General features: G+C 45.0%; 1 protein-coding gene across 1 annotated transcript; it reads left to right on the top strand.

The window, feature by feature from the left end:
• Positions 1-6,175: 6,175 nt before the first annotated feature.
• LOC109755148 (uncharacterized) lies at positions 6,176-8,319 on the top strand. The gene has a single exon (XM_020314033.4). It carries the CDS (start codon positions 6,303-6,305, stop codon positions 7,758-7,760), a length of 1,458 nt encoding a protein of 485 aa, XP_020169622.1. The 5' UTR covers positions 6,176-6,302; the 3' UTR covers positions 7,761-8,319.
• Positions 8,320-27,258: the final 18,939 nt, after the last annotated feature.

The following is a 27,258-nucleotide window of genomic DNA, read 5'->3' as shown; positions in this document are numbered from 1 at the left end:
CATTTGGGTTTACACAAACTTATGGAGAAGCCTGTGTTTACAAGAAATTGAGTGGGAGCTCTGTAGCATTTCTCATATTATATGTGGATGACATACTATTGATGGGAAATGATATATAATTCTTGGAAAGTATAAAGGCCTATTTGAATAAGTGTTTTTCAATGAAGGACCTTGGAGAAGCTGCTTATATATTAGGCATCAAGATCTATAGAGATAGATCAAGACGCCTCATTGGTCTTTCACAGAGTACATACCTTGACAAGATATTGAAGAAGTTCAATATGGATCAGTCCAAGAAGGGGTTCTTGCCTGTATTGCAAGGTGTACAATTGAGCACGGCTCAATGCCCGACCACGGCAGAAGATATAGAAAAGATGAGTGTCATCCCCTATGCCTCGGCCATAGGGTCTATTATGTATGCCATGCTGTGTACCAGACCTGATGTAAACCTTGCCGTAAGTTTGGTAGGAAGGTACCAAAGTAATCCCGGCATGGAACACTGGACAGCGGTCAAGAATATCCTGAAGTACCTGAAGAGGACTAAGGATATGTTTCTCGTTTATGGAGGTGACGAAGAGCTCGTCGTAAAGGGTTACGTCGACGCTAGCTTCGACACAGATCTGGATGACTCGAAGTCACAAACCGGATACGTGTATATTTTGAATGGAGGAGCAGTAAGCTGGTGCAGTTGCAAGCAAAGCGTCGTGGCGGGATCTACATGTGAAGCGGAGTACATGGCAGCCTCGGAGGCAGCACAGGAAGCAGTCTGGATGAAGGAGTTCATTACCGACCTAGGGGTGATTCCCAATGCGTCGGGCCCGATGACTCTCTTCTGTGACAACACTGGAGCTATTGCCCTTGTGAAGGAGCCCAGGTTTCACAGGAAGACCAGGCATATCAAGCGTCGCTTCAACTCCATTCGTGAAAGTGTTCAAAATGGAGACATAGATATTTGTAAAGTACATACGGACCTGAATGTAGCAGATCCGTTGACTAAACCTCTCCCTAGGGCAAAACATGATCAACACCAGGACGCAATGGGTGTTCGATTCATCACAATGTAACTAGATTATTGACTCTAGTGCAAGTGGGAGACTGTTGGAAATATGCCCTAGAGGCAATAATAAATGGTTATTATTATATTTCTTTGTTCATGATAATTGTCTATTGTTCATGATATAATTGTATTGTCCGGAAATCGTAATACATGTGTGAATACATAGACCACAACGTGTCCCTAGTAAGCCTCTAGTTGACTAGCTCGTTGATCAACAGATAGTCATGGTTTCCTGACTATGGACATTGGATGTCATTGATAACGGGATCACATCATTAGGAGAATGATGTGATGGACAAGACCCAATCCTAAGCATAGCATAAAAGATCGTGTAGTTTCGTTTGCTAGAGCTTTTCCAATGTCAGGTATCTTTTCCTTAGACCATGAGATCGTGCAACTCCCGGGTACCGTAGGAGTGCTTTGGGTGTGCCAAACGTCACAACGTAACTGGGTGACTATAAAGGTGCACTACGGGTATCTCCGAAAGTGTCTGTTGGGTTGGCACGGATCGAGACTGGGATTTGTCACTCCGTGTGACGGAGAGGTATCTCTGGGCCCACTCGGTAATGCATCATCATAATGAGCTCAATGTGACAAAGGAGTTAGTCACGGGATCATGCATTGCGGTACGAGTAAAGAGACTTGCCGGTAACGAGATTGAACAAGGTATTGGGATACCGACGATCGAATCTCGGGCAAGTAACATACCGATTGACAAAGGGAATTGTATACGGGATTGATTGAATCCTCGACATCGTGGTTCATCCGATGAGATCATCGTGGAACATGTGGGAGCCAACATGGGTATCCAGATCCCGCTGTTGGTTATTGACCGGAGAGGCGTCTCGGTCATGTCTGCATGTCTCCCGAACCCGTAGGGTCTACACACTTAAGGTTCGATGACGCTAGGGTTGTAGAGATATGTGTATGCGGAAACCCGAAAGTTGTTCGGAGTCCCGGATGAGATCCCGGACGTCACGAGGAGTTCCGGAATGGTCCGGAGGTAAAGAATTATATATAGGAAGTCAAGTTTCGGCCACCGGGAAAGTTTCGGGGGTTACCGGTATTGTACCGGGACCACCGGAAGGGTCCCGGGGGCCCACCGGGTGGGGCCACCTATCCCGGAGGGCCCCATGGGCTGAAGTGGGAAGTGAACCAGCCCCTAGTGGGCTGGGCGCCCCCCATGGGCCTCCCCCCATGCGCCTAGGGTTGCAAACCCTAGGGTGGGGGGCTTCCCACTTGCCTTGGGGGGCAAGGCACCCCCCTTGACCGCCGCCCCCACCCTAGATGGGTTTGGCCGGCGCCCCCCCTTCCCAAGGGGGCCTATATAAAGGGGGGAGGGAGGGCAGCAGCACTACAGCCTTGGGCGCCTCCCTCTCCCCCTGCAACACCTCTCTCTCGTATATGCTCGGCGAAGCCCTGCCGGCATCCCGCTACATCCACCACCACGCCGTCGTGCTGCTCGATCTCCATCAACCTCTCCTTCCCCCTTGCTGGATCAAGAAGGAGGAGATGTCGCTGCACCGTACGTGTGTTGAACGCGGAGGTGCCGTCCGTTCGGCACTCGGTCATCGGTGATTTGAATCACGGCGAGTACGACTCCGTCATCCACGTTCATTGGAACGCTTCCGCTCGCGATCTACAAGGGTATGTAGATGCACTCCTTTCCCGTCGTTGCTAGTATACTCCATAGATGCATCTTGGTGAACGTAGGAAAATTTTAAAATTATGCTACGATTCCCTACAGGTACGACATTCAATGGAAGGCCGAATACATCTCTTTGAAGTCATCGGAGGAAGAACCCGCCTTGCAATGCCGAAGACAGTCTGCGCGCCGGACACATTGCCATTGAAAGCCTGGTTCGGGGGCTACTGAGGGAGTCCTGGACTAAGGGGTCCTCGGGCGTCCGACCTAGTGGACATGGGCCGGACTGATGGGCTGTGAAGATACAAGATCGAAGACTCTCAACCGTGTCCGGATGGGACTCTCCTTGATGTGGAAGGCAAGCTTGGCGTTCGGATATGAAGATTCCTTTCTCTGTATTGTACAACCCTAGTCCCCTCCTGTTTCTATATAAACCGGAGGGCTTAGTCCATAGAGGCAATCATAATCATACATGCTAGACTTCTAGGGTTTTAGCCATTTACGATCTCGTGGTAGATCAACTCTTGTAATACTCATATTCATCAAGATCAATCAAGTAGGAAGTAGGGTATTACCTCCATAGAGAGGGCCCGAACCTGGGTAAACATCGTGTCCCCTGTCTCCTGTTACCATCGACCTTGGACACACAGTACGGGACCCCCTACCCGAGATCCGCTGGTTTTGACACCGACACCCACCCCCTCGAAGCTCCCAAATGCGGCGCGGCCGAAGAAGGGCAAGACATCCGCGAAGAAGAACAAGGCAGCGGACAGCTGCGGCACCTCGAAGGCGTCGAGGAAGAATCTTGCATGGCGTGTGACAGGCGCGGCGGCTACCGAAGTGCCGGCGAGCTCACTTGTTGAGCCTGCGGCCGACGCGCACAATGTGTTTGAGGATATGCCCCAAAGGTAGAAAATTTCCCCAACTTATTTTTTCTTGTTATTTTTTGAATGCGTACATATCGATAGCTTATTTGCATTGTTCTATATACTTTGTAGTCTCAACGATGATGCATACATGTCAACTATGGGTGTTGGCTCCCACAATTCGCATTGGTCTCAAACCAAATGACATGCACTTCGATGACCATGAGTTCGATGTGGACGAGGATGGTGAGGGCATTGTCGACGCACCGAAAGGAAGAGCGGGCAATTACACCAACGTCGAAGACATCTTACTATGCAATACTTGGTTGCAAGTGTCGAGGGATCCATCCGTTGGAGGTGATCAAAGTAGAGATGCTTATTGGCTTCGGATGAAGGAACACTTTGATGTTCGCAACGTGAGTGGAATTGACCGCTCCGACCGATCTCTTCGATCCCGGTGGTCGACAATCAACAAGGATTGTCAAAATTGGGCAGCCGCACAAAAGGCGGTTGACAAGTTGAACCCAAGTGGCACTAATGAGGACGATAGAGTAAGTGTCATTTCATCCATGTTCATCATACTTGTTGTTGGTGTTTGAGTGCTAACTTGTTTTGTTTTCATGTAGTACAACATTGACAAAACTTGTTTAAAGGAGAGGAGAAGAGGACCAAGAAGGGGAAAATCAAGAAAGGAAGGCCATTTATCTTGCCTCATTGCTATGACGTGTTGAAGGATGATGAGAAATGGAAGAAGCGTGATGATTTGGATTTGAGCAACAAACGCAAGCGAACAATTGAGTTGGATGATGATGATGAGGAGGATGCATCAAGTGATGACGGCAAGAGAAGCCCCACACCCAACTCAGTTTCATACTCGAAGCCAAAACGACCGGATGGGTGCAAGAAAGACGCAAAAGAAAAGAAGAAGAGGAGAGAAGATGATGAGCTCAAAAATGCTATGGAAGCTATTGTGATGGCAAGAAAAGAAGCCAACGAGGTGAGGAAAATGGCAAGGAACCAAGATGCCGCGGCCGAGGAGAGGAGGTTGGCGGCCGAGGAGAGGAGGGTTGCGGCCGAGGAGAGGAAGGTGGCTTTGGAGGAGAGGAAGGTGAGCAATTAGGAGCGAACTAGATTGTTGGATTGGGAGAAGCACTTGTTCTTTTTGGACACATCTATCCTCAATGAGGCGCAAAAAGAGTATGTCAATCTTGCCCGTGAAGAAGTCTTGATCCAAAAAAGAGCCATGATTCGCGTAATGGGTGGCGGTGGCCTTGGCGCCATGGGAGGCATGGGTGCTTCGGAGCTACCATGGGCGGCATGGGTGCCATGGGTGGCTTTGGAGCTACCCTGGAGACCATGTGAGGCATGGGTGGCTTTGGAGCACCTCCCGGCGCCATGGCCGGCATGGGAGGCATGAGTTTTGCGTCTCTCATGGGAGGCATGGGTGCACCTCCGGCCGCCATGGGCGGAATGTCTTCCGGTGTGCCTCACACACCTTCCCATGAAGATGCCGTTGAAAATCTTGCCAACACCATCCGAGCTTCACGTGATGCGGTGCGCAACAATGATGATGAGGAGGAGGAAGAATCGTCTTGGAGGAGTCGGATGAATCGGAGGAAGATAAGGACGACGACGAGGATGAGCCTTGATGTGTCTTTCGTTTGTGTCATGAACTTGGTTTGCATTTTGAACTTGGTTGGATGAACTTGTGGGCATGAACTTTTATTCATCAACTTGTTTGTGTGAAATTATATTATGCCATGTTCATTGCATTTTGAATGTTTGAAATCCATTTTGTGTCCAAAATGCAACATATGGCATGCGCCGGCGAGTCGCGCGCGCTGCACGCGGCTGTTGGAGCCAGCGCTGCCCGCCGCGCCAAACCAGGCGTTGGGCGCGCGGCAAAGTAGCTTTTAACGCGCGGCGTGTTGGACGGCTGTTGGAGATGCTCTAATGCGAAGAGATATTATTGGGAGATAGTTTTGGGCGTTCCAATATAATGCAACCTCCAAAACCCTCACAAAAAGTTTGGAGCTAGATTGTGAGAACGGATTTTTGAAGTTAATTTTGGGGTTCGATTACAAATGCTCTTACACCGATATTATAGGACACACTTTAATGTACGTTAAGTTCTTATGATCATATCATGCATAAGCGAACTCATTTTCTCAATATCAGCTGCATCAGGAAATGAGCAGAGTCTTCATAAACATGCTAAGATTTTCGTTTTCTACCCACTACATGATCTGCGAATGTATCGCAACATGCCGAATCATGACCTGCGTCCGTTTCTGCGCAATTCAACCTGAGAGACTCTCATGGAAAGGAATGTACACGGCATCATGCTAGTGGTAGCGTGGATTCGCCAATGGAAGCGTCGATTCCCCTGGACACGAAATTCCTCCCCTTTTGCCCGCCAAAATTCCTCTCTTCATCGCGAAGTAATAACACCCATCTCCATCTCGAACTACCAAGGAAGAACAAGAAAAAAAACAGAAGATGCCATCTCGATCGATCGATCTCAACTCTACCAAGTCATGGCAGCAGCCAGCAGCAGGGAGCCAGGCCGGTGGCCATAAAGCGAGCGAAAGGAATTTAATCCGTGCGCCACCACCACGAGCTCTCGCAACTTTACTTGGCGCCAAAAGCAGAGAGGCTGGCTCGGGGAAAATGCTTTAAAGGGCGCGCTGCGGCATTGCCTCGTCTCCCTTTTCTCTTCTCTTTTCTTCTCGCGATGGCCGTGGTGCAGGCGGCGTCGGTGCTCGGGAGCTTCCCGTTCAGGGCGGCCGTGGTGGCGCTCTGCGTGCTGCTGCTCCCGCTCCTCCCGTCGCCACGGCCACCTGCGGCGGGGGAAGGGGACGGCGGCGGCGGCGGGGGCGGGGGCCAGGCGTTCTTGGCCAAGGTGTGGGAGCTGCTGCACCTGCTCTTCGTCGGAATCGCCGTGTCGTACGGGCTCTTCAGCCGGAGGAACGACGGTGGGGGGCGCGTGGAGAAGGATGCAGCCGCGGCGGCCGGGAAGGCGGACGCGAGGTATGTCTCGCGGATGTTCCAGGGCGACCTCGTGTTCGACGATGATGGCGAGGACGGGGTGCCCGACAGCCCCGCTGGCGGCGGGGCGCGGTCCTGGAGCGCGCTGCACCACCCCGAGGAGCCTGTGGTCATGGTGGCGGCAGGCGGGGGCGGGCGGAGCCACACCGTGGCCCAGCAGGCGGCACTGTCGCTGCCCGTCCGGGCCCTGAGGCCGCAGGACTCCGGCGCGGCGGGACACGGCAACGGCGAGTCGCGTGCGCAGCCGCGCGCCCACGACACCGTGCTCCCTTCGCCGATCCCGTGGCGGTCACGGTCCGGGAGGTTCGACGCACCACCGACTCCGAGCAGCCCCTCACCGTCGCCGAAGAGGCTGTCGCCCGCGTCGTCCATGTCCGATGAGACACTGGCCAAGGCCAGCGAGGAGCACGCCACCGTCCCCAAGCGGAGGAGCACGTATAAGTCTTCCATTTCCTCCCTACCGCCCCCGCCACCTCCGCCACCGCCGCCGTTCCTTGTTCACAGTTACCACCCTGTGGCTGACCGCCGGACCACTGCGGCGAAGAGCTTCAAGGAGGAGCTGCAGGATCACAGCACGAAAGGCAGAGGAGATCAGGACCATTACTCGCAGCAGGGTTCGCAGAGCTTCAACAGTTCTTCGACTTACACCAACTCCTCGCCGGCGACGCCAAGAAGCTCTTTCGACGGCTCCTCCTCGTCGTCATCGCCGTCAGTCGGTAGATCAGTGAGAACAATCAGGCCAAGAGAAGGAATCCAACCCAAAATCCAAGAAGTGCCTGACGAAAACGAAGCCGGCAATGCAGCGGATAGTTCGCATGGATCAGAAGAGCCGTATGGATACAGAGAGTACCAAGCCGTCCCAAGGTTCCAGTACGAGAGGAGGAGCAGCGACCCAATCCTGGGCATAGTGGCGGTCTCCTCGGACGAGACCGAGAGCAGCGACGACGACGAGGACGGCGTTGGCGCGTACTCGACGAGGACGAACTCGCCGAGGGAGTCGCCGCCGACGCCAGAGGTGGACGAGAACGAGGTGGACAAGAAGGCGGAGGAGTTCATCGCAAGGTTCAGAGAGCAGATCAGACTGCAAAGGATCGCGTCCATCAAGAAGTCCGCGGGACCCCGCGGCCTGAAGCACGGCAAGTAGCTGGCTCAGCTCGACTCGCTCGTCGCCGGCGATCATCCGTCTCCGGCCGGCGATGGTTTTGCTAATTAAGCTTTTCGGTGAACTAGTAGCTAATGTTCAGAGATAACATACTGGAGTACATCGCTATAGTATCAAGAACCACCTGTAAACATTCGTATAGGTGATGAATGGGAGTGTATTGTGTTCGTGTCATGAACTCATGATCATGACATGCTGGTGTTTTTTGGGGGGCCATTAAGAGATCGATGATCCATCTCTAGGTTCATAATTAGGCTTTCGGCTGAATTGGTTTGCCCCAGCTGTGACCCTGGAGTGGCACTGTATCTTTCTTCTCGAACTGACCACCTGTAGTATTCTCTATTTGGTCAGTAGTTCAGTTCAGCTCACCTTTACAGCAGCATTCAGGTCAGCTTCAGATAGTGTGGAATCTGATCCTGCCACCGATCATTATCTCGCCGAATGAATTCGGATCCCTCATTTGGATGGGTGGTCCAAAATTATCCAGTTGTGTTCCTGCGAAGTCTGCGATCGACCTGTAATTAATTTTGTTGTTGTTGTTGTTGTAATCGAACTACCTTTGCCATACCGAACGTACCCGATTCACTGATTCGCCACATACAGTGCGCACCAAATTCATCGAGATAGAAGAATGACTCATGTTCTACGTCTCGTCTTGCCAAAACATCCGATTTGGATAGATTTTACTTAAGTTTAAGTGAAATCATTTGGATTTTCCATTTTTTTACCTGTGCTGTTAATAACTTAATATGGCAGCTAGTAGAAGTTGAGTAGCTTGGATTTGGTTGTTGGGACTTGGAAGCACGGTAGGGTTAGTGCGATGTTGACGCGTCAATGTCTAAGTATGCATCTGTTTTGGCCTGCATGCTTTGTCATCCTGGCATCATGCTGAAACTGCTCCGTGGATAAGGTTTTATTCTGAACTATGAAAAAACAATATCTGCAAGCCTTTCTTTAGCAGCATAATCCTGCAGTCGATCAAGTATCATTGCTAAGTCGTTCTACTGTTATCATTTAAAAGCATCAGGGCGAAACATCTCGCAGTACCTATAGAGCTTAAAGAATGTGGTACCTGTGGTATTCTATTCCGGGGGTTTTAATGAGCTCATGTGCTGACAGGGCTCTCAAGAATTTGCAGGCAGAAAGTTGTGGCTGAGTGTCAGCATCATGTGCTTGGCATTTCCAAGTTAAAGTGCCATGATTTTTCTAGAGAAAAGGCGCCGGCCGAGCTTGAGAAGAGTTCGAACCTAGCCCGACTTTAAATTAACAAAGTCATCAACCGGCCAAGATTACACAGGCACCACATTACAAAGAGAAGAATGCAATGCAAAGCGGAAAGAAGATACATAGAGCTAGGCAGAACAGCACAATGGCAACAATGGAGCATCGTTGCCGACGACCATCACTACGCCTACGCCAACTAGCCAACTAGGTACTTGGGAGGAGGGACATGCCGTGCAAGCATTGAGCGCTAGCTACATCCATGGCCAAACTTGGGCAACACTTGAGATGTCTCCACCGTCGCAAAGGGCCACTACCCTTTCACCCAGGCTCGATGGGTGCCGCACCGGTGACCAGCAGAGTGGCTACACATAGCCCAGCTCCAGGTGACCGAGCTGCCAAAGGAGAAGCAGCCAACGCTGACCCACGAGCAACGGAAGACCATCCTGACGAGAACCAATCCGGCAGCGGCAGCACGGAGCAAGGGACGCGAGCTGTCGGACGAAGGCGCGCATCCATGACGAAGACCGAAGAAGAAGAGCAGGACAACCAGGCCGCCATGCTTTGGAGCCGAGACACCAACCGCTCCACCACCAAGAGCAACTCCCGACCGCCGCCTTCAAGAAGGAACACGCCACCGAGGTGCCGTCGACGCCCAGACCAGGGGAGAAATGGCTTTCGCCGGAGCTCAGGGAGGAGGCGGGAGGGGGAGGGTCCACCCCAAAGCCTTCAAGGAGGGGCTCGGCGTCAAAGACGTCGACTTTGGGGGCCGCCGCGCCGGCCAGGGGTTTCCCCCGGAACCACAACCAAATGCCAGATCCGGCCATTCGGCACCACGGGACGATGGACGCCTCCGCCAAGGACCAGCGCCGGCACGAACCGGAGCAGATCGGGCCGGCACCGAAGCTTCACCATGGAGCCCGGCGGACTGCGAGGGGCCGCCGCTGCGCCATCGACCGTGACCTCCACGCTGCCCACGCAGCCGTGGGAGGCCACCCACCAGCACCCGCCGGCGCCGCCCGCCGCCCAGGCCGCGCCGCACGCCGCCGACCAGGGCCGCCGCCCCGGGGCCCGCAGCCCTCCATCCGAGGAGGAGGCGCCAGATCCCCGCCGCCACCATCATCGGGGACGCGCGCCGAGCGCCCCTCTGGCAGCGGCGGAGAGGAGGAAGAGGGAGGGGGAACCGCGGTGGCGGCGCTAGGGTTGTCCCCGAGTCGCCTCAGAGGAGGCGACGCGGGGAGAGGGGGGAGGGGGAGTAAGTGCCATGATTTGAGCGATGAAATAATTTATTAACATCTAATACACAGAAATCGGATTTGCAGGCAAGTACTTTAGGGCATCTTCGATTGCATATAATTCCAAAAACCTAGTCATAGTACCCACCTCATTCATTCCTACACGGTTGAAGTTGCACCAAATTATGTTTGTTTTTGTTTGATTACACCATATAAGCAACAAAAATCCAAGAGGCTGGAGGCAATAGAGTCTTTCCTAGGGAAAATACTGCAAAAGAATGCTTCGAAATTAACCTATAAGATTCAATGCTAATGAAACAATCCACGTAAAAGAACACTTGTACCGTTCCCGCAGAAAAAAAAAACACTTACACGGACAATCGTTAATATTTTGTGTGAAAACCGTTTAAATGAGAAAGACCCTTAGCGACTTTGAAATTCAAAGTCGAGAGGATTCAATTAGAGTATATGAGCTTTAGACCAAAAACAATGGTACGTGGCATGTGGCATGTTTGTTACTCGTGTAACGGGTTGATCATGCGGCCGGGACCCATGCGTAGGCAGGCAACCTTTGGTGCAAATACCAATTGCAACCGATCTTTGACGTCCCAATATAGCCGGCACGACCATTTGCTACGGACTGTCGACGTGTTTATTGTCGGATCGGTGGAGGATTCTGATGATGGATGAGGGCATATTTTCTCCGCCGAGTGTGGTCGGTTGGCCGGTTATGATGGATCTGGCGGTGACCCTATTCCATACATGTGCAATGGGCGTTCGATTGGATGGGTAACAATCATTTTGGTTGTGTTGGGCCCATGCCTGTCATTCCAAACGTCAAAGGCTACTACACAAAGACACGCGACTTCACCCGTCGCCTGTGACCAAATTCTAACAGGCCCTACGACACCCCTACGTGCACGAAGCGCATGAACTAAATGTAACAACAAAGTCAGCTGAACTAATTTAGTTCATTTTTTGTCATTTTTCATATCTTCAAAAGAGGTTACTCCCTTCGTAAAGAAATATAAGAGTGTTTAGATCATTAAAGTAATGATCTAAACGCTCTTATATTTCTTTATGGAGGGAGTACTTATTTATGAATCTGGTTTGGCACTTTTACTTACTGGAAAGGCTACGATAGATCCCTACACTTGTGGGTTATCAGTCGCTAAGCTTCTTCTCACCAAGGAGGAATGGAGTTCCCGGCAGCGTCAGCGCGGGCCGGAATAATCGTCCGTCAAAAAAGGCGGCAAGGGGAAACAAAGGCCTAGGGCGCAAGGCGGCGACGAGGCCGGTGGCAACGACACCGGCACTAGCGGTGCTTCCGGCAAGCACCGGAAAGGGAATCGTCGGTACTGTGGCAAGCCCGGAGACTGGGCTAGGGAGCACCACAAGGCGCAGCACAACCGAGAGTCCCAAGATGAGGTTGTGAACCTCGTCGAGGCTCAGGTGGACCCACCGGGACTCCTCTTGGTGACGATCGACAACATCAACCACTCGGAGCAAAACATTGCCATGGTAGTGAATTCTACTGCATGGTAGCAGAATCTCAAGTTGTGGCATTGCGTGTCGAAATCACAGGGTAGCAAACGCACACCCGAGCACTGATGTATTTCCATCCGAGCACTGCTCGAAGGAGCTGTAGGCTGCCACACCGGGCACGAGGTGAGAGGAAGAGGGCATCGATGGTAATATGAGAGATGGAAAGAGGCATCGCACCACGTGCACCTCGAGCTCGCCCGCGGGCCGTTCTCCGCGGCCTACACATTCAAATGTTTCAAACGTATCTATAATTTTTGAATTAGTCATGCTATATTCACATCAGTTCTATATGGTTTTGGCACAATTTTTTTATTGGACTAACATATTAATAAGTGCCTAGAGCCAGTTGATGTTTTCTGAATGATTTTCACTTTTCATAAATACATGGAGATTTACGAGGATTTATTTTGGAAATAAGAGACCCGTGAGACATGGACCCATCTGGAGAGGAGCTCCAGGGGCTCCAAACGGTTGCCCCACGTGAGCACTCCCCTTGACGATGTGGTGGGCCCGCGTGGGAGTTGTGAAGGTCGGTTGGGATTGCCCTTTGGTGAGTAGCTTGACCCGGAAGTTCTGGAACCGCCATAAATTTTCTAGATTTTTCCGACTTATGGATCTCTAGGTGCTGATAAAACGGTGAAACATCTCAGTTTTCAACGCACAAAGACAGATAGAAATTCCAAGATCCAATTTCGGGGGAAGCTCTCACCCCCGGGAGAACTTCAAGTAAGAATAAGAAATATGGGGGCTCTCTCCCTCTATCTCCCGGCGGCACTGAAGTGCCGCTGGGGAAACCATCATCACCGCCATTGCCTCCATCAACTTTGTCATATTTATCAACATCTCCATCACCTTCCTCCCTCTCTATACAGTGGTCCACTCTCCCGCAAACCTTTTGTAATCCCTTGCTTGAACACGGTGTTTGATGCTATATATTATTTATCGATGATTTATTTTTTGCATCTCTATTATACACCGGTCCACTCTCACGCAAACCTCTGTAATCCACTCTCCCGCAAGCTACTCTCCAGAGGGCAACCTGCTGGGGATATAACTACTGGGTATGAACTGCCCAGGAGGGGCCGGGTCATACCACTGGCCACTTATCAATGAAGATGGCGGATCATACAAGCCTGTTGACGGCCCAAGACTCAGAGGCGACTTGAGGCCCAAGAGGATGAACCACCATATGTGTATGACTTGTTTTGTAAGGCAAGCGTAGTTAGTCACTGATGTCGCTTGAAGCTACGTCGGTATTTCCCCAAAGAGGAAGGGATGATGCAGCACGGCGGCGGTAGGTATTTCCCTCAGATATGAAACCAAGGTTATCGAACCAGTAGGAGAACCAAGCAACACAACGTAAGCAGCCCCTGCACAAAAATAACAACCACTCGCAACCCAACGTGTTAAAGGGGTTGTCAATCCCTTTCGCGTAACGTCGCGAGAAACGGTGCGCGGACGGGAGAAAGTTGTAATATATTGAATAAATAGATCGCAAATAAAATAAAGTGCAGCAAAGTATTTTTGTTTTTTGGGTTTAATAGATCTGAAAATAAATGCGAGAGAAAAGTAGATCACAAAGGCAAATATATGAGAAAGAAGACCCAGGGGCCGTAGGTTTCACTAGTGGCTTCTCTCGAGAAAAATAAAAAACGGTGGGTAAACAAATTACTGTTGGGCAATTGATAGAACTTCGAATAATCATGACGATATCCAGGCAATGATCATTATATAGGCATCACGTCCAAGATTAGTAGACCGACTCCTGCCTGCATCTACTACTATTACTCCACACATCGACCGCTATCCAGCATGCATCTAGTGTATTAAGTTCATGGAGAAACAGAGTAATGCAATAAGAACGATGACATGATGTAGACAAGATCTATCTATGTAGAGATAGACCCCATCATTTTATCCTTAGTAGCAATGATATATACGTGTCGGTTCCCTTTCTGTCACTGGGATCAAGCACCGTAAGATCGAACCCACTACAAAGCACCTCTTCCCATTCAAGATAAATAGATCAAGTTGGCCAAAAAACCCAAATATTGAAGAAGAAATACGAGGCTATAAGCAATCATGCATATAAGAGATCAAAGAAACTCAAATAACTTTCATGGATATAAAAAAATATAACTGATCATAAACTCAAAGTTCATCAGATCCCAACAAACACACCGCAAAAGAGTTACATCATATGGATCTTCAAGAGACCATTGTATTGAGAATCCAGCGAGAGAGAGGAAGCCATCTAGCTACTAACTACGGACCCGAAGGTCTACAAAGAACTACTCACGCATCATCGGAGAGGCACCAAGGGAGGTGGTGAACCCCATCCGAGATGGTGTCTAGATTGGATCTGGTGGTTCTGGACTCTGCGGCGGCGGCTGGATGAATATTTCGTCCATGCCTTTAGGGTTTTTGGAATATTGTGGTATTTATAGAGCAAAGAGGCGGTCCGGGGGTGATACGTCTCCAACGTATCTATAATTTTTTATTGTTCCATGCTATTATATTATCCATCTAGGATGTTTTATATGTATTTATATGCTATTTTATATGATTTTTGGGACTAACCTATTAACCTAGAGCCCAGTGCTAGTTTCTGTTTTTTCCTTGTTTTTGAGTATCGCAGAAAAGGAAAACAAAACGGAGTCCAATTGACCTGAAATTTCACGGAGACTATTTTTGGACCAGAAGAAGCCCACGAAGTATCGGAGATGGGCCAGAAGAGTCCCGAGGCACCCACGAGGGTGGGGGCGCGCCCTACCCCCCTGGGCGCACCCCCTACCTCGTGGCCGCCTCGGGGACCCCCTGACTTGTTCCCGACGCCAACACCTCTTATATATACCCAAACTTCCAGAACATAACCTAGATCGGGAGTCCCACCGCCGCAAGCCTCTGTAGGCGCCAAAAACCAATCGGGACCCTGTTCTGGCACCCTGCCGGAGGGGGGATCCCTCACCGGTGGCCACCTTCATCATCCCGGCGCTCTCCATGACGAGGAGGGAGTAGTTCACCCTCGGGGCTGAGGGTATGTACCAGTAGCTATGTGTTTGATCTCTCTCTCTCTCTCTCTCTCTTGTTCTTGATGTGGCATGATCTTGAGTATCGCGAGCTTTGCTATTATAGTTGGATCTTATGATGTTTCTCCCCCTCTACTCTCTTGTAATGGATTGAGTTTTCCTTTTGAAGTTATCTTATCGGATTGAGTCTTTAAGGATTTTAGAACACTTTATGTATGTCTTGCATGTGTTTATCTGTGGTGACAATGGGATATTCACGTGATCTACTTGATGTATGTTTTGGTGATCAACTTGCGGGTTCAGTGACCTTGTGAACTTATGCATAGGGGTTGGCACACGTTTTCGTCTTGACTCTCTGGTAGAAACATTGGGGTACTCTTTGAAGTTCTTTGTGTTGGTTGAATAGATGAATCTGAGATTGTGTGATGCATATCGTATAATCATACCCACGGATACTTGAGGTGACATTGGAGTATCTAGGTGACATTAGGGTTTTGGTTGATTTGTGTCGTAAGGTGTTATTCTAGTACGAACTCTAGGATAGATCGAACGGAAAGAATAGCTTCATGTTATTTTACTACGAACTCTTGAATAGATCGATCAGAAAGGATAACTTTGAGGTGGTTTTGTACCCTACCATAATCTCTTCGTTTGTTCTCCGCTATTAGTGACTTTGGAGTGACTCTTTGTTGCATGTTGAGGGATAGTTATATGATCCGGTTATGTTATTATTGTTGAGAGAACTTGCACTAGTGAAAGTATGAACCCTAGGCCTTGTTTCCTAGAATTGCAATACCGTTTACGCTCACTTTTATCATTAGTTACCTTGCTGTTTTTATATTTTCAGATTACAAAAACCTATATCTACCATCCGTATTGCACTTGTATCACCATCTCTTCGCCGAACTAGTGCACCTATACAATTTACCATTGTATTGGGTGTGTTGGGGACACAAGAGACTCTTTGTTATTTGGTTGCAGGGTTGTTTGAGAGAGACCATCTTCATCCTACGCCTCCCATGGATTGATAAACCTTAGGTCATCCACTTGAGGGAAATTTGCTACTGTCCTACAAACCTCTGCACTTGGAGGCCCAACAACGTCTACAAGAAGAAGGTTGCGTAGTAGACATCAAGCAGTTTCCGGCGCCGTTGCCGGGGAGGTGAGTGCTTGAAGGTATATCTTTAGATCTTGCAATCGAATCTTTTTGTTTCTTGTTTTATCACTAGTTTAGTCTATAAAAGAAAACTACAAAATGGAATTGAGGGTGCCTCATATGCTTCATCTTTTTAATGTCTTTCATGGAAATAAGGATTCTGATAATTGTGCCAAAGTGTTAGAAGAAGAATGCATTAGAACGTTTGACACTAAATCTTTGAATGATGAGCTTGATTGCAAGGCTGTTAGTATGAATTCTTTGAATATCCATAGTACTAATGATGATTGCACTAGTCATGATGAAAATGTCTCTTATAAGCATGTCAACTTTTGTGGAGTACATAGAGTTTGCAAGTACACACCAAATAGGGAAGATAGATTTTGCAAGAGGCATAAGTATTTAGAAACTAAATGGTTGCAAGAAAGGCTAGATGTTTATGCTGAAAAATTAAATTTCCTTAGCCATCCTTGTGAACTTTGCAATGAACATGGTCATTTAAATATCCAATGCAAATTGTTTCATGATCGAATCGTGTCCAAAAATTGTGATGACTTGATTTCCCTTGGGCATCATAATGAATTAGTTTGCTTGTGGGTTATGAAGAAATGAAACGTATAACTAAGGATCTTCCAGAATTTGTCCTTGATAAAGTTCTTGATTTTGATCTAGAGGAAATTTATATGTATTGTGCGGTGAATTGCATTGAAAATCCTTATATTGCCAATTACATAAAGACAAGAAAACAAATAGAAGATGAAGAGAATACTAATGAAAGGGAAGAGACTTTCCAATATCCTCCTATTATTTCTTATGATGAATCAGGTAACGAAGAGGAGCCTTCTATTCAACCAATATCATTAATAAGGAGCTCCAAAAAGAGGATTAAACCCACACATAATGTGGAGAAGAAAAAGAAAAGACGGAGAAACAAAGGTAAAAAGGTATCCCTCCCAAATGATGTTGCTCCTATTACTCATTGTGATGATGATAATTGCTATACTATTGGTGTTATCCATACTATTAATGATGAGAGTGATTATGCTTATGATATGAAAAGGCCCAAGCTTGGGGATGCTATGTTTGAGAATTTATTTGCTGCAATTAATGTTTGTCCCAAGCTTGGGGATGCTATGATTTATGAAGTATTTTTAACCTCCCAAGTTTTGATATGCAAATTTATTATGATGATAGCGTGCCTCCTATTTATGATGATTATATTGATTAAAGTGGGTTTGGAAGAGTGTCAACTTTAGGAAGTAATGATCCCACTATTTTGGAGGGTGTTGAATCTTATTGTGACAATTATGAAAGTGGATTTGGAGAGGTCATGACTTTATTTAGTAATGATTCCACTATCTTGGAAGAGGTTTCAATTGATTATGATGAGAACAAAGTTGCTACTTATGATGATTATTGTGATGACACTTATGCTATAAAAAGTAGTGATGTTTATATTTATAAAACATGTCATGATTATGATTACCCTTTTTCTGAACATTACTCTTTTAATGTGGAAAAAATTTATAGTATTCGAGTTTCTTATGATACTCCCACTATTTCGAATGAGAAGAATTTTGCTTATGTGGAGAGTAGTAAATTTTCTATGCTTGTAGATCATGAAAAGAATGCTTTATGTGATAGTTATATTGTTGGATTCATTCATGATGCTACTTAAAATTATTATGAGGGAGGAATATATGCTTGTAGGAAGTGCAATAATATCAAGTTTCCTCTCTATGTGCTTAAAATCTTGAAGTTATGCTTGTTTTGCTTTCCTATGCTAGTTGATTATTGTTCCCATAAGTTGTTTGCTCACAAAATCCCTATGCATAGGAAGTGGGTTAGACTTAAATGTGCTATTCATATTCTTCATGATGCTCTCTTTGTGTTTCAATTCTTATCTTTTATGTGAGCATCATTGAAATCATCATGCCTAGCTAGGGGCGTTAAACTATAGCGCTTGTTGGGAGGCAACCCAATTTTATTTTTGTTCTTTGCTTTTTGCTACTGTTTAGTAATAAATAATTCATCTATCCTCTGTTTAGATGTGTTTTTATGTTTTAATTAGTGTTTGTGCGAAGTAGAACCTTTGGGAAGACTTGGGTGAAGTCTTTGCTATCTTGCTGTAAAAAACAGAAACTTTAGCGCTCACGAGATTAGCTGTCATTTTTTACTGGAGAATTATTTTAAGTTGATTCTTTTTGTATAAGATTAAAAGTCAAATTCCTCAGGTCCACCAAGTTATTTCAGAATTTTTGGAGTTACAGAAGTATTCGAATGACACAGATTACTACAGACTGTTCTGTTTTTGACAGATTCTGTTTTCATTGTGTTGTTTGCTTATTTTGATGAATCTATGAGTAGTATCGGAGGGTATGAACCATAGAGAAGTTGGAATACAGTAAATATTACACCAATATGAATTTAGAATGAGTTCACAACAGTACCTAAGTAGTGATTTATTTTCTTATACTAACGGAGCTTATGAGTTTTCTGTTGAGTTTTGTGTTGTGAAGTTTTCAACTTTTGGGTAAAGATTCGATGGACTATGGAATAAGGAGTGGCAAGAGACTAAGCTTGAGGATTCCCAAGGCACACCAAGGTAAAATTCAAGGACAACCAAAATCCTAAGCTTGGGGATGCCCCGGAAGGCATCCCCTCTTTCGTCTTCGATCATCGGTAACTTTACTTGGAGCTATATTTTTTTTCACCACATGATATGTATTTTGCTTGGAGCGTCATTTTATTTTATTTTGTTTTGATTGCTGTTTGAATAAAATACCAAGATCTGAAATTCTTAAATGTTAGAGAGTCTTCACATAGCTACATAATTATTCAACTACTCATTGATCTTCACTTATATCTTTTGGAGTAGTTTGTCATTTGCTCTAGTGCTTCACTTATACCTTCTTAGAGCATGGTGGTGGTTTTATTTTATAGAAATTATTGATATCTCATGCTTCACTTATATTATTTTGAGAGTCTTTTAGAACAGCATGGTAATTTGCTTTGGTTATAAAATTAGTCCTAATATGATGGGCATCCAAGATGGGTATAATAAAAACTTTCATATAAAGTGCATTGAATACTATGAGAAGTTTGATACTTGACGATTGTTTTGAGATATGAAGATGGTAAAATTAGAGTCGTGCTAGTAGAGTAATTGTGAATTTGAGAAATACTTGTGTTGAAGTTTGCAAGTCCCGTAGCATGCACATATGGTAACCGTTGTGTAACAAATTTGAAGCATGAGGTGTTTCTTTGATTGTCCTCCTTATGAGTGGCGGTCGGGGATGATCGATGGTCTTTTCCTACCAATCTATCCCCCTAGGAGCATGCGCGTAGTGCCTGGTTTTGATGACTTGTAGATTTTTGCAATAAGTATGTGAGTTCTTTATGACTAATGTTGAGCCCATGGATTATACACACTCTCACCCTTCCATCATTGCTAGCCTCTTCGGTACCGTGCATTGCCCTTTCTCACCTTGAGAGTTGGTGCAAACTTTGCCGGTGCATCCAAACCCCGTGATACGATACGCTCTATCACACATAAGCCTCCTTATATCTTCCTCAAAACAGCCACCATACCTACCTATTATGGCATTTCCATAGCCATTGTGAGATATATTGCCATGCAACTTTCCACCGTTCCGTTCATTATGACACACTTCATCATTGTCATATTACCTTGCATGATCATATAGTTGACATCGTATTTGTGGCAAGGCCACCATTCATAATTTCTCATACATGTCACTCTTGTTTCATTGCACATCCTGGTACACCGCCGGAGGCATTCATATAGAGTCATACCTTGTTCCAGTATCGAGTTGTAATCTTTGAGTTGTAAATAAATAGAAGTGTTATGATCATCATTAATAGAGCATTGTCCCGAAAAAAAAGAAAAAAAAGATAGGCCAAATAAAAAAAAGGCCAAATAAAAAAAAGAAAAAAGGAAGGCCAAAGAAAAAAAGAAAAAAAAGAAAATAAGAAGGGACAATGCTACTATCCTTTTCCACACTTGTGCTTCAAAGTAGCACCATGATCTTCATGATAGAGAGTCTATTGTTTTGGCACTCTCATATACTAGTGGGAATTTTTCATTATAGAACTTGGCTTGTATATTCCAACAATGGGCTTCCTCAAATGCCCTAGGTCTTCGTGAGCAAGCAAGTTGGATGAACACCCACTTAGTTTCTTTTGTTGAGCTTTCATACATTTATAGCTCTAGTTCATCCGTTGCATGGCAATCCCTACTCCTCGCATTGACATAAATTGATGGACATCTCCATAGCCCGTTGATTAGCCGCATCGATGTGAGATTTTCTCCTTTTTTGTCTTCTCCACACAACCTCCATCATCATATTCTATTCCACCCATAGTGCTATGTCCATGGCTCACGCTCATGTATTGCGTGAAAGTTGAAAAAGTTTGAGAATACTAAAGTATGAAACAATTGCTTGGCTTGTCATCGGGGTTGTGCATGATGGGAGCATTTTGTGTGACGAAAATGAAGCATGGACAAACTATATGATTTTGTAGGGATGAGCTTTCTTTGGCTATGTTATTTTGAGAAGACATAATTGCTTGGTTAGTATGCTTGAAGTATTATTGTTTTTATGTCAATATTAAACTTTTGTCTTAGATCTTTCGGATCTGAACATTCATTCCGCAGTAAGGAAAATCTCATTGAAAATTATGTTAGGTAGCATTCCACATCAAAAATTCTATTTTTATCATTTACCTACTCGAGGACGAGCAGGAATTAAGCCTGGGGATGCTTGATACGTCTCCAACATATCTATAATTTTTTATTGTTCCATGCTATTATATTATCCATCTAGGATGTTTTATATGCATTTATATGCTATTTTATATGATTTTTGGGACTAACCTATTAACCTAGAGCCCAGTGCCAGTTTCTGTTTTTTCCTTGTTTTTGAGTATCGCAGAAAAGGAAAACCAAACGGAGTCCAATTGACCTGAAATTTCACGGAGATTATTTTTGGGCCAGAAGAAGCCCACGGAGTACTGGAGATGGGCCAGAAGAGTCCCGAGGCACCCAAGAGGGTGGGGGGCGCGCCCCCCTACCTCGTGGCCGCCTCGGGGACCCCCTGACTTGTTCCCGACGCCAACACCTCTTATATATACCCAAACTTCTAGAACATAACCTAGATCGGGAGTTCCGCCGCCGCAAGCCTCTGTAGCCACCAAAAACCAATCGGGACCCTGTTCCGGCACCCTGCCGGAGGGGGATCCCTCACCGGTGGCCATCTTCATCATCCCGGCGCTCTCCATGACGAGGAGGGAGTAGTTCACCCTCGGGGCTGAGGGTATGTACCAGTAGCTATGTGTTTGATCTCTCTCACTCTCTCGTGTTCTTGATGTGGCACGATCTTGATGTATCGCGAGCTTTGCTATTATTGTTGGATCTTATGATGTTTCTCCCCCTCTACTCTCTTGTAATGGATTGAGTTTTCCCTTCGAAGTTATCTTATCGGATTGAGTCTTTAAGGATTTGAGAACACTTTATGTATGTCTTGCATGTGCTTATCTGTGATGAAAATGGGATATTCACGTGATCTACTTAATGTATGTTTTGGTGATAAACTTGCGGGTTCGGTGACCTTGTGAACTTATGCATAGGGGTTGACACACGTTTTCGTCTTGACTCTCCGGTAGAAACTTTGGGGCACTCTTTGAAGTTCTTTGTGTTGGTTGAATAGATGAATCTGAGATTGTGTGATGCATATCGTATAATCATACCCACGAATACTTGAGGTGACATTGGAGTATCTAGGTGACATTAGGGTTTTGGTTGATTTGTGTCTTAAGGTGTTATTCTAGTACGAACTCTAGGTTAGATCGAACGGAAAGAATAGCTTCATGTTATTTTACTACGGACTCATGAATAGATCGATCAGAAAGGATAACTTTGAGGTGGTTTGGTACCCTACCATAATCTCTTCGTTTGTTCTCCGCTATTAGTGACTTTGGAGTGACTCTTTGTTGCATGTTGAGGGATAGTTATATGATCCATTTATGTTATTATTGTTGAGAGAACTTGCACTAGTGAAAGTATGAACCCTAGGCCTTGTTTCCTAGCATTGCAATACCGTTTATGCTCACTTTTATCATTAGTTACCTTGCTGTTTTTATATTTTCAGATTACAAAAACCTATATCTACCATCCGTATTGCACTTGTATCACCATCTCTTGGCCGAACTAGTGCACCTATACAATTTACCATTGTATTGGGTGTGTTGGGGACACAAGAGACTCTTTGTTATTTGGTTGCAGGGTTGTTTGAGAGAGACCATCTTCTTCCTATGCCTCCCACGGATTGATAAACCTTAGGTCATCCGCTTGAGGGAAATTTGCTACTGTCCTACAGACCTCTGCACTTGGAGGCCCAACAACGTCTACAAGAAGAAGGTTGCGTAGTAGACATCAGGGGGCACCCGACGTGGGCACAACCCATCAGGGGGCACCCGAGGTGGGCACAACCCACCAGGGCACGCCGGGCCTCCTGGCGCGCCCTGGTGGGTTGTGCCCCCCTCGGGGCACCCCCAGGCGCAGCCCGGGCCCGTTGTGTTCCTTCTGGCCCATAAAAATTCTCCATAAAGTTTCGGGGCATTTGGACTCCGTCTGATATTGATTTTCTGTGATGTAAAAAACATGGAAAAACAGCAATTGGCACTTGGCACTATGTCAGTAGGTTAGTACCCAAAAATGATATAAAATGACTATAAAATTATTATAAAACATCCAAGATTGATAATATAATAGCATGGAACAATAAAAAATTATAGATACGTTGGAGACGTATCAACATCCCCAAGCTTAACTCCTACTCGTCCTCGAGTAGGTAAGTGATAAAACAGATTTTTTGATGTGGAATGCTGCCTAACATGTCATATCATATTTATTTTCTTTATAACATGGACATTTGGAATTTTAGTTGTTCAAAGCAATAGTCTAGTTTTGACATGATAATTTAGATACTCAAGCATATCAACAAGCAACCATGTCTTTCAAATATCAACGCTAAAATAAGTTATCCCTAGCCCATCATGCTCAACCATTGATCCATTCATGAAACACACTCGAATATTAGCTACACCCGATACTTGAGTACGATCATATTGCCTCCTAGTTGGTGCTTTTATAAGAGTAGATATGGAGACTCAAAATAAAAATTGCATAAAGTAAAAGAAAGGCCCTTCGCAGAGGGAAGTAGGGATTTGTAGAGGTGCCAGAGCTCAAAGCGAAAAACTTAGAGATAAAAACATTTTGGGAGGTGTATCCATCCCACCAACGAAAACGACTTAGAGTTCCCAACACTTTCCATGCTAGATATATCATAGGCGGTTCCCAAACAGAAAATAAAGTTTATTCCTTTTTCCACCATACTTTCACTTTCCATGGCTAACTGTATCCACGGGTGCCCTCCATACCAACACTTTCCAAGGAATTTATTATTTGACATAAATTAAATTCATTTTTTTGCATTTCGGGACTAGGCATCCCTAATACCTCTGCCTTACTCTCGTGCAATGACAAGTGAATAAACACTCATCGTGAGAATAACACATCTCACCGCTCACCGCTCTACGAGTGAAACAAACACACAAAAGAGAAGTTTATTTTGAAAAATAGAGGTCGCACATACAAATTTGCTTAGAACGGAAAAAGAATACCGCATATAGGTAGATATAGTAGACTCATGTGGCAAAACTGGTTTAAAGGTTTTGGATGCACAAGTAGAGATCATACTTGGTGCAAAATGAGGGCTAGCAAAAGATTAAGAAGCGACCAACCAAGAAACGGATAATATCATAAGCAAGCATTAAGCATAAATAACACCGAATAATGCACCACAAGTAGGATATAATTTCATTGCATAACTATTGACTTTCATACTTGCATAGGGAATCACAAACCTTAACGCCAATATTCTTACTAAAGCATAATTACTCACCAACATAACTCACATATCACATCATCATATCTCAAAACTATTACTAAGAATCAATTTTATTTTGTCCAATGATCTTCATGGAAGTTTTTATTATATCCTTTTTATATATCTATCACTTTGGGACTAATTTTCATATGTTGCTTTTCATAAGCTCAAACAAATATAAGTGAAGATCATGAGCATAATTTTTTTCTCTCTGTCAAAATAATTTAAGTGAAGCAAGAGAGCATTTCTTCAAAAATATTAAAGCACACCGTGCTCAAAAATATATAAGTGAAGCACTAGAGCAAGTCCATAGCTCATAAAAATTTAAGTGAAGCATAGAGAGCAATTCTAACAAGTCATGACATAAATTTGGCTCTCTCAAATAGGTGTGTCCAGCAAGGGATCAAGACTTAAAACACAAAATAAAACAAGCAAAGACTCATATCATACAAGACGCTCCAAGCAAAACACATATCATGTGACGAATAAAAATATAGTTTCGAGTAAAATACCGATGGTCGTTGGAAGAAAGCGGGGATGCCACTCGGGGGCATCCCCAAGCTTAGTTGGTTGCTCATTTTTGGATAATAGCTTGGGATGCCAGGGCATCCCCAAGCTTAGGCTCTTCTATCCTTCCTTCATCCATCGTAAGATAACCCAAAACCAATCACACAAAACTCAACAAAACCTCCATGAGATCTGTTAGTGTAAGAAAGCAAACCACTACTATAAGTATTGTATAAAACCAATTAATATTTTGTTTTTGTATTATATCTACTGTATTCCAACTTTTATATGGCAAAAACTCATCAAAGAAAACCATAGAGCCATCAAAATAAGCACACAACACAAAGAAAACAGAATCTGTCAAAACAGAACAGTCTGTAGCAATCTGACTTCGTCGAAAACTTCTGGAACTCCAAAAATTCTGAAAAATAGGAGGACCTGAGAAATTTGTATATTAATCTTCTGCAAAAATAATCAGGGCAAAAGCACTTTCTGATAAAAAATGAGAATTGTTTTCGTGAGCGCAAAGTTTCTGTCTTTTTCAGCAAGATCAAACAACTATCACCCAAGAAGATCCTATCGGTTCTAGTTGGCACAAACACTAATTAAAACACAAAAAACACAATAATAACAGTAGCATAATTGTGCTAACACTCAAGAACAGAAAGCAAAAAGCAAAAATAACATTTATTCATTGGGTTGCCTCCCAACAAGCGCTATAGTTTTATGCCCTTAGCTAGGCATAAAGCAAGGATCTAAGTTTTGTCTTCCTTGGTCTTAATTTTCTTAGAGGTATTTTCATAATGAGGCTTTGTAAACACAACATAAAACATGTTATCCATAGAGGCCTTAGCAATCCTAAGTTGGTTTTCAGCATACCCCTTTTGATTTCCCGCAACAATCCAAGAGTAGTGTTGATTAACATTATTAAAAACTTGTTGGATTATATCTAGAACGGGGACTTGCTTTTTAAGATTCTCATCAAAGATCTTATTATCCCCAAGTAAATGCCTTAGTGCATAGTCACTATTGTAAAGAATTTCATCTATCACGGGTTTTCACGATTCATACCATAAAAATCAAAGATCTCCCAAGCCTCCCGAATTATGTAGTCAGACTCGCTCATAAGAACGAGAGTGGCTAACTTTTTAGCCCTAGGATTCTTTATTTCGGGAAGCTAAAAAAAAATCTTTGCAAAGTAGGATGAGTACGAATAAATTTACTTTCAAATTTTAGAACTAGTGTTGAAATAGCATCTGCATAAGATCTAGTAGTTTTAAGCATAGGAGCATTATCAAGACTTAGATTTCCAACATAATTAAAAAATTCTTGGATACATTCTTTTCCCATAACGTTCCCTTGCCCCAAGATAAAAGTTTTAGCATCCAGATTGCCTGTACGTCCTATCTTAGGAGTTAAGCCATCATCTGTTAGTTCCATACCGAAATCACTCATGATTGCAAAGAATAGATCTGACGAGAAAAAGGAGAACGGAAAAGAGAGGCGAATAAAACGACAAATTTTTGTGAAGTGGGGGAGAGGAAAACGAGAGCCAAATGGCAAATAATGTAAATTGCGAGGAGATGAGATTTTTGACTAGGAACCTAGTATATGTTGAAGATCCTCCCTAGCAACAGCGCCAGAAAATCCTTTTGATGTGGCTTGAAGCTACGTCGGTATTTCCCTAAAGAGGAAAGGATGATGCAGCACAGTGGCGGTAGGTATTTCCCTCAGATATGAAACCAAGGTTATCGAACCAGTAGGACAACCAAGCAACACAACATAAACAGCCCCTGCACACAAATAACAACCACTCGCAACCCGACGTGTTAAAGGGGTTATCAATCCCTTTCGGGTAACGGCGCCAGAAACGGTGCGCGGACGGGAGGAAGTTGTAATAGATTGAATAAATTGATCGCAAATAAAATAAAGTGCAACAAAGTATTTTGTATTTTTGGTTTAATAGATCTGAAAATAAATGCGAGAGAAAAGTATATCTCAAAGGAAAATATATGAGAAAGAAGACCCGGGGGCCGTAGGTTTCACTAGTGGCTTCTCTCGAGAAAAATAGCAAACGGTGGGTAAACAAATTACTGTTGGGCAATTGATAGAACTTCGAATAATCATGACGATATCCAGGCAATGATCATTATATAGGCATCACGTCCAAGATTAGTAGACCGACTCCTGCCTGCATCTACTACTATTACTCCACACATCGACCGCTATCCAGCATGCATCTAGTGTATTAAGTTCATGGAGAAACGAAGTAATGCAATAAGAACGATGACATGATGTAGACAAGATCTATCTATGTAGAGATAGACCCCATCGTTTTATCCTTAGTAGCAACGATACATACGTGTCGGTTCCCTTTCTGTCACTGGGATCAAGCACCGTAAGATCGAACCCACTAGAAAGCACCTCTTTCCATTGCAAGATAAATAGATCAAGTTGGCCAAACAAAACCCAAATATCAGAGAAGAACTACGAGGCTATAAGCAATCATGCATAGAAGAGATCAAAGAAACTCAAATAACTTTCATGGATATAAAAAGATATAACTGATCATAAACTCAAAGTTCATCAGATCCCAACAAACACACCGCAAAAGAGTTACATCATATGGATCTCCAAGAGACCATTGTATTGAGAATCCAGCGAGAAAGAGGAAACCATCTAGCTACTAACTACAGACCCGAAGGTCTACAAAGAACTAATCACGCATCATCGAAGAGGCACCAATGGAGGTGGTGAACCCCATCCGAGATGGTGTCTAGATTGGATCTGGTGGTTCTGGACTCTGTGGCAGCTGGA

Source organism: Aegilops tauschii, chromosome 1 (assembly GCF_002575655.3).
Source record: "Aegilops tauschii subsp. strangulata cultivar AL8/78 chromosome 1, Aet v6.0, whole genome shotgun sequence".
NCBI classification, from domain to species: Eukaryota; Viridiplantae; Streptophyta; class Magnoliopsida; order Poales; family Poaceae; genus Aegilops; species Aegilops tauschii.
The sequence above is the reverse complement of the archived record's forward strand: the minus strand, read 5'-3'. Positions and strand labels throughout refer to the sequence as shown.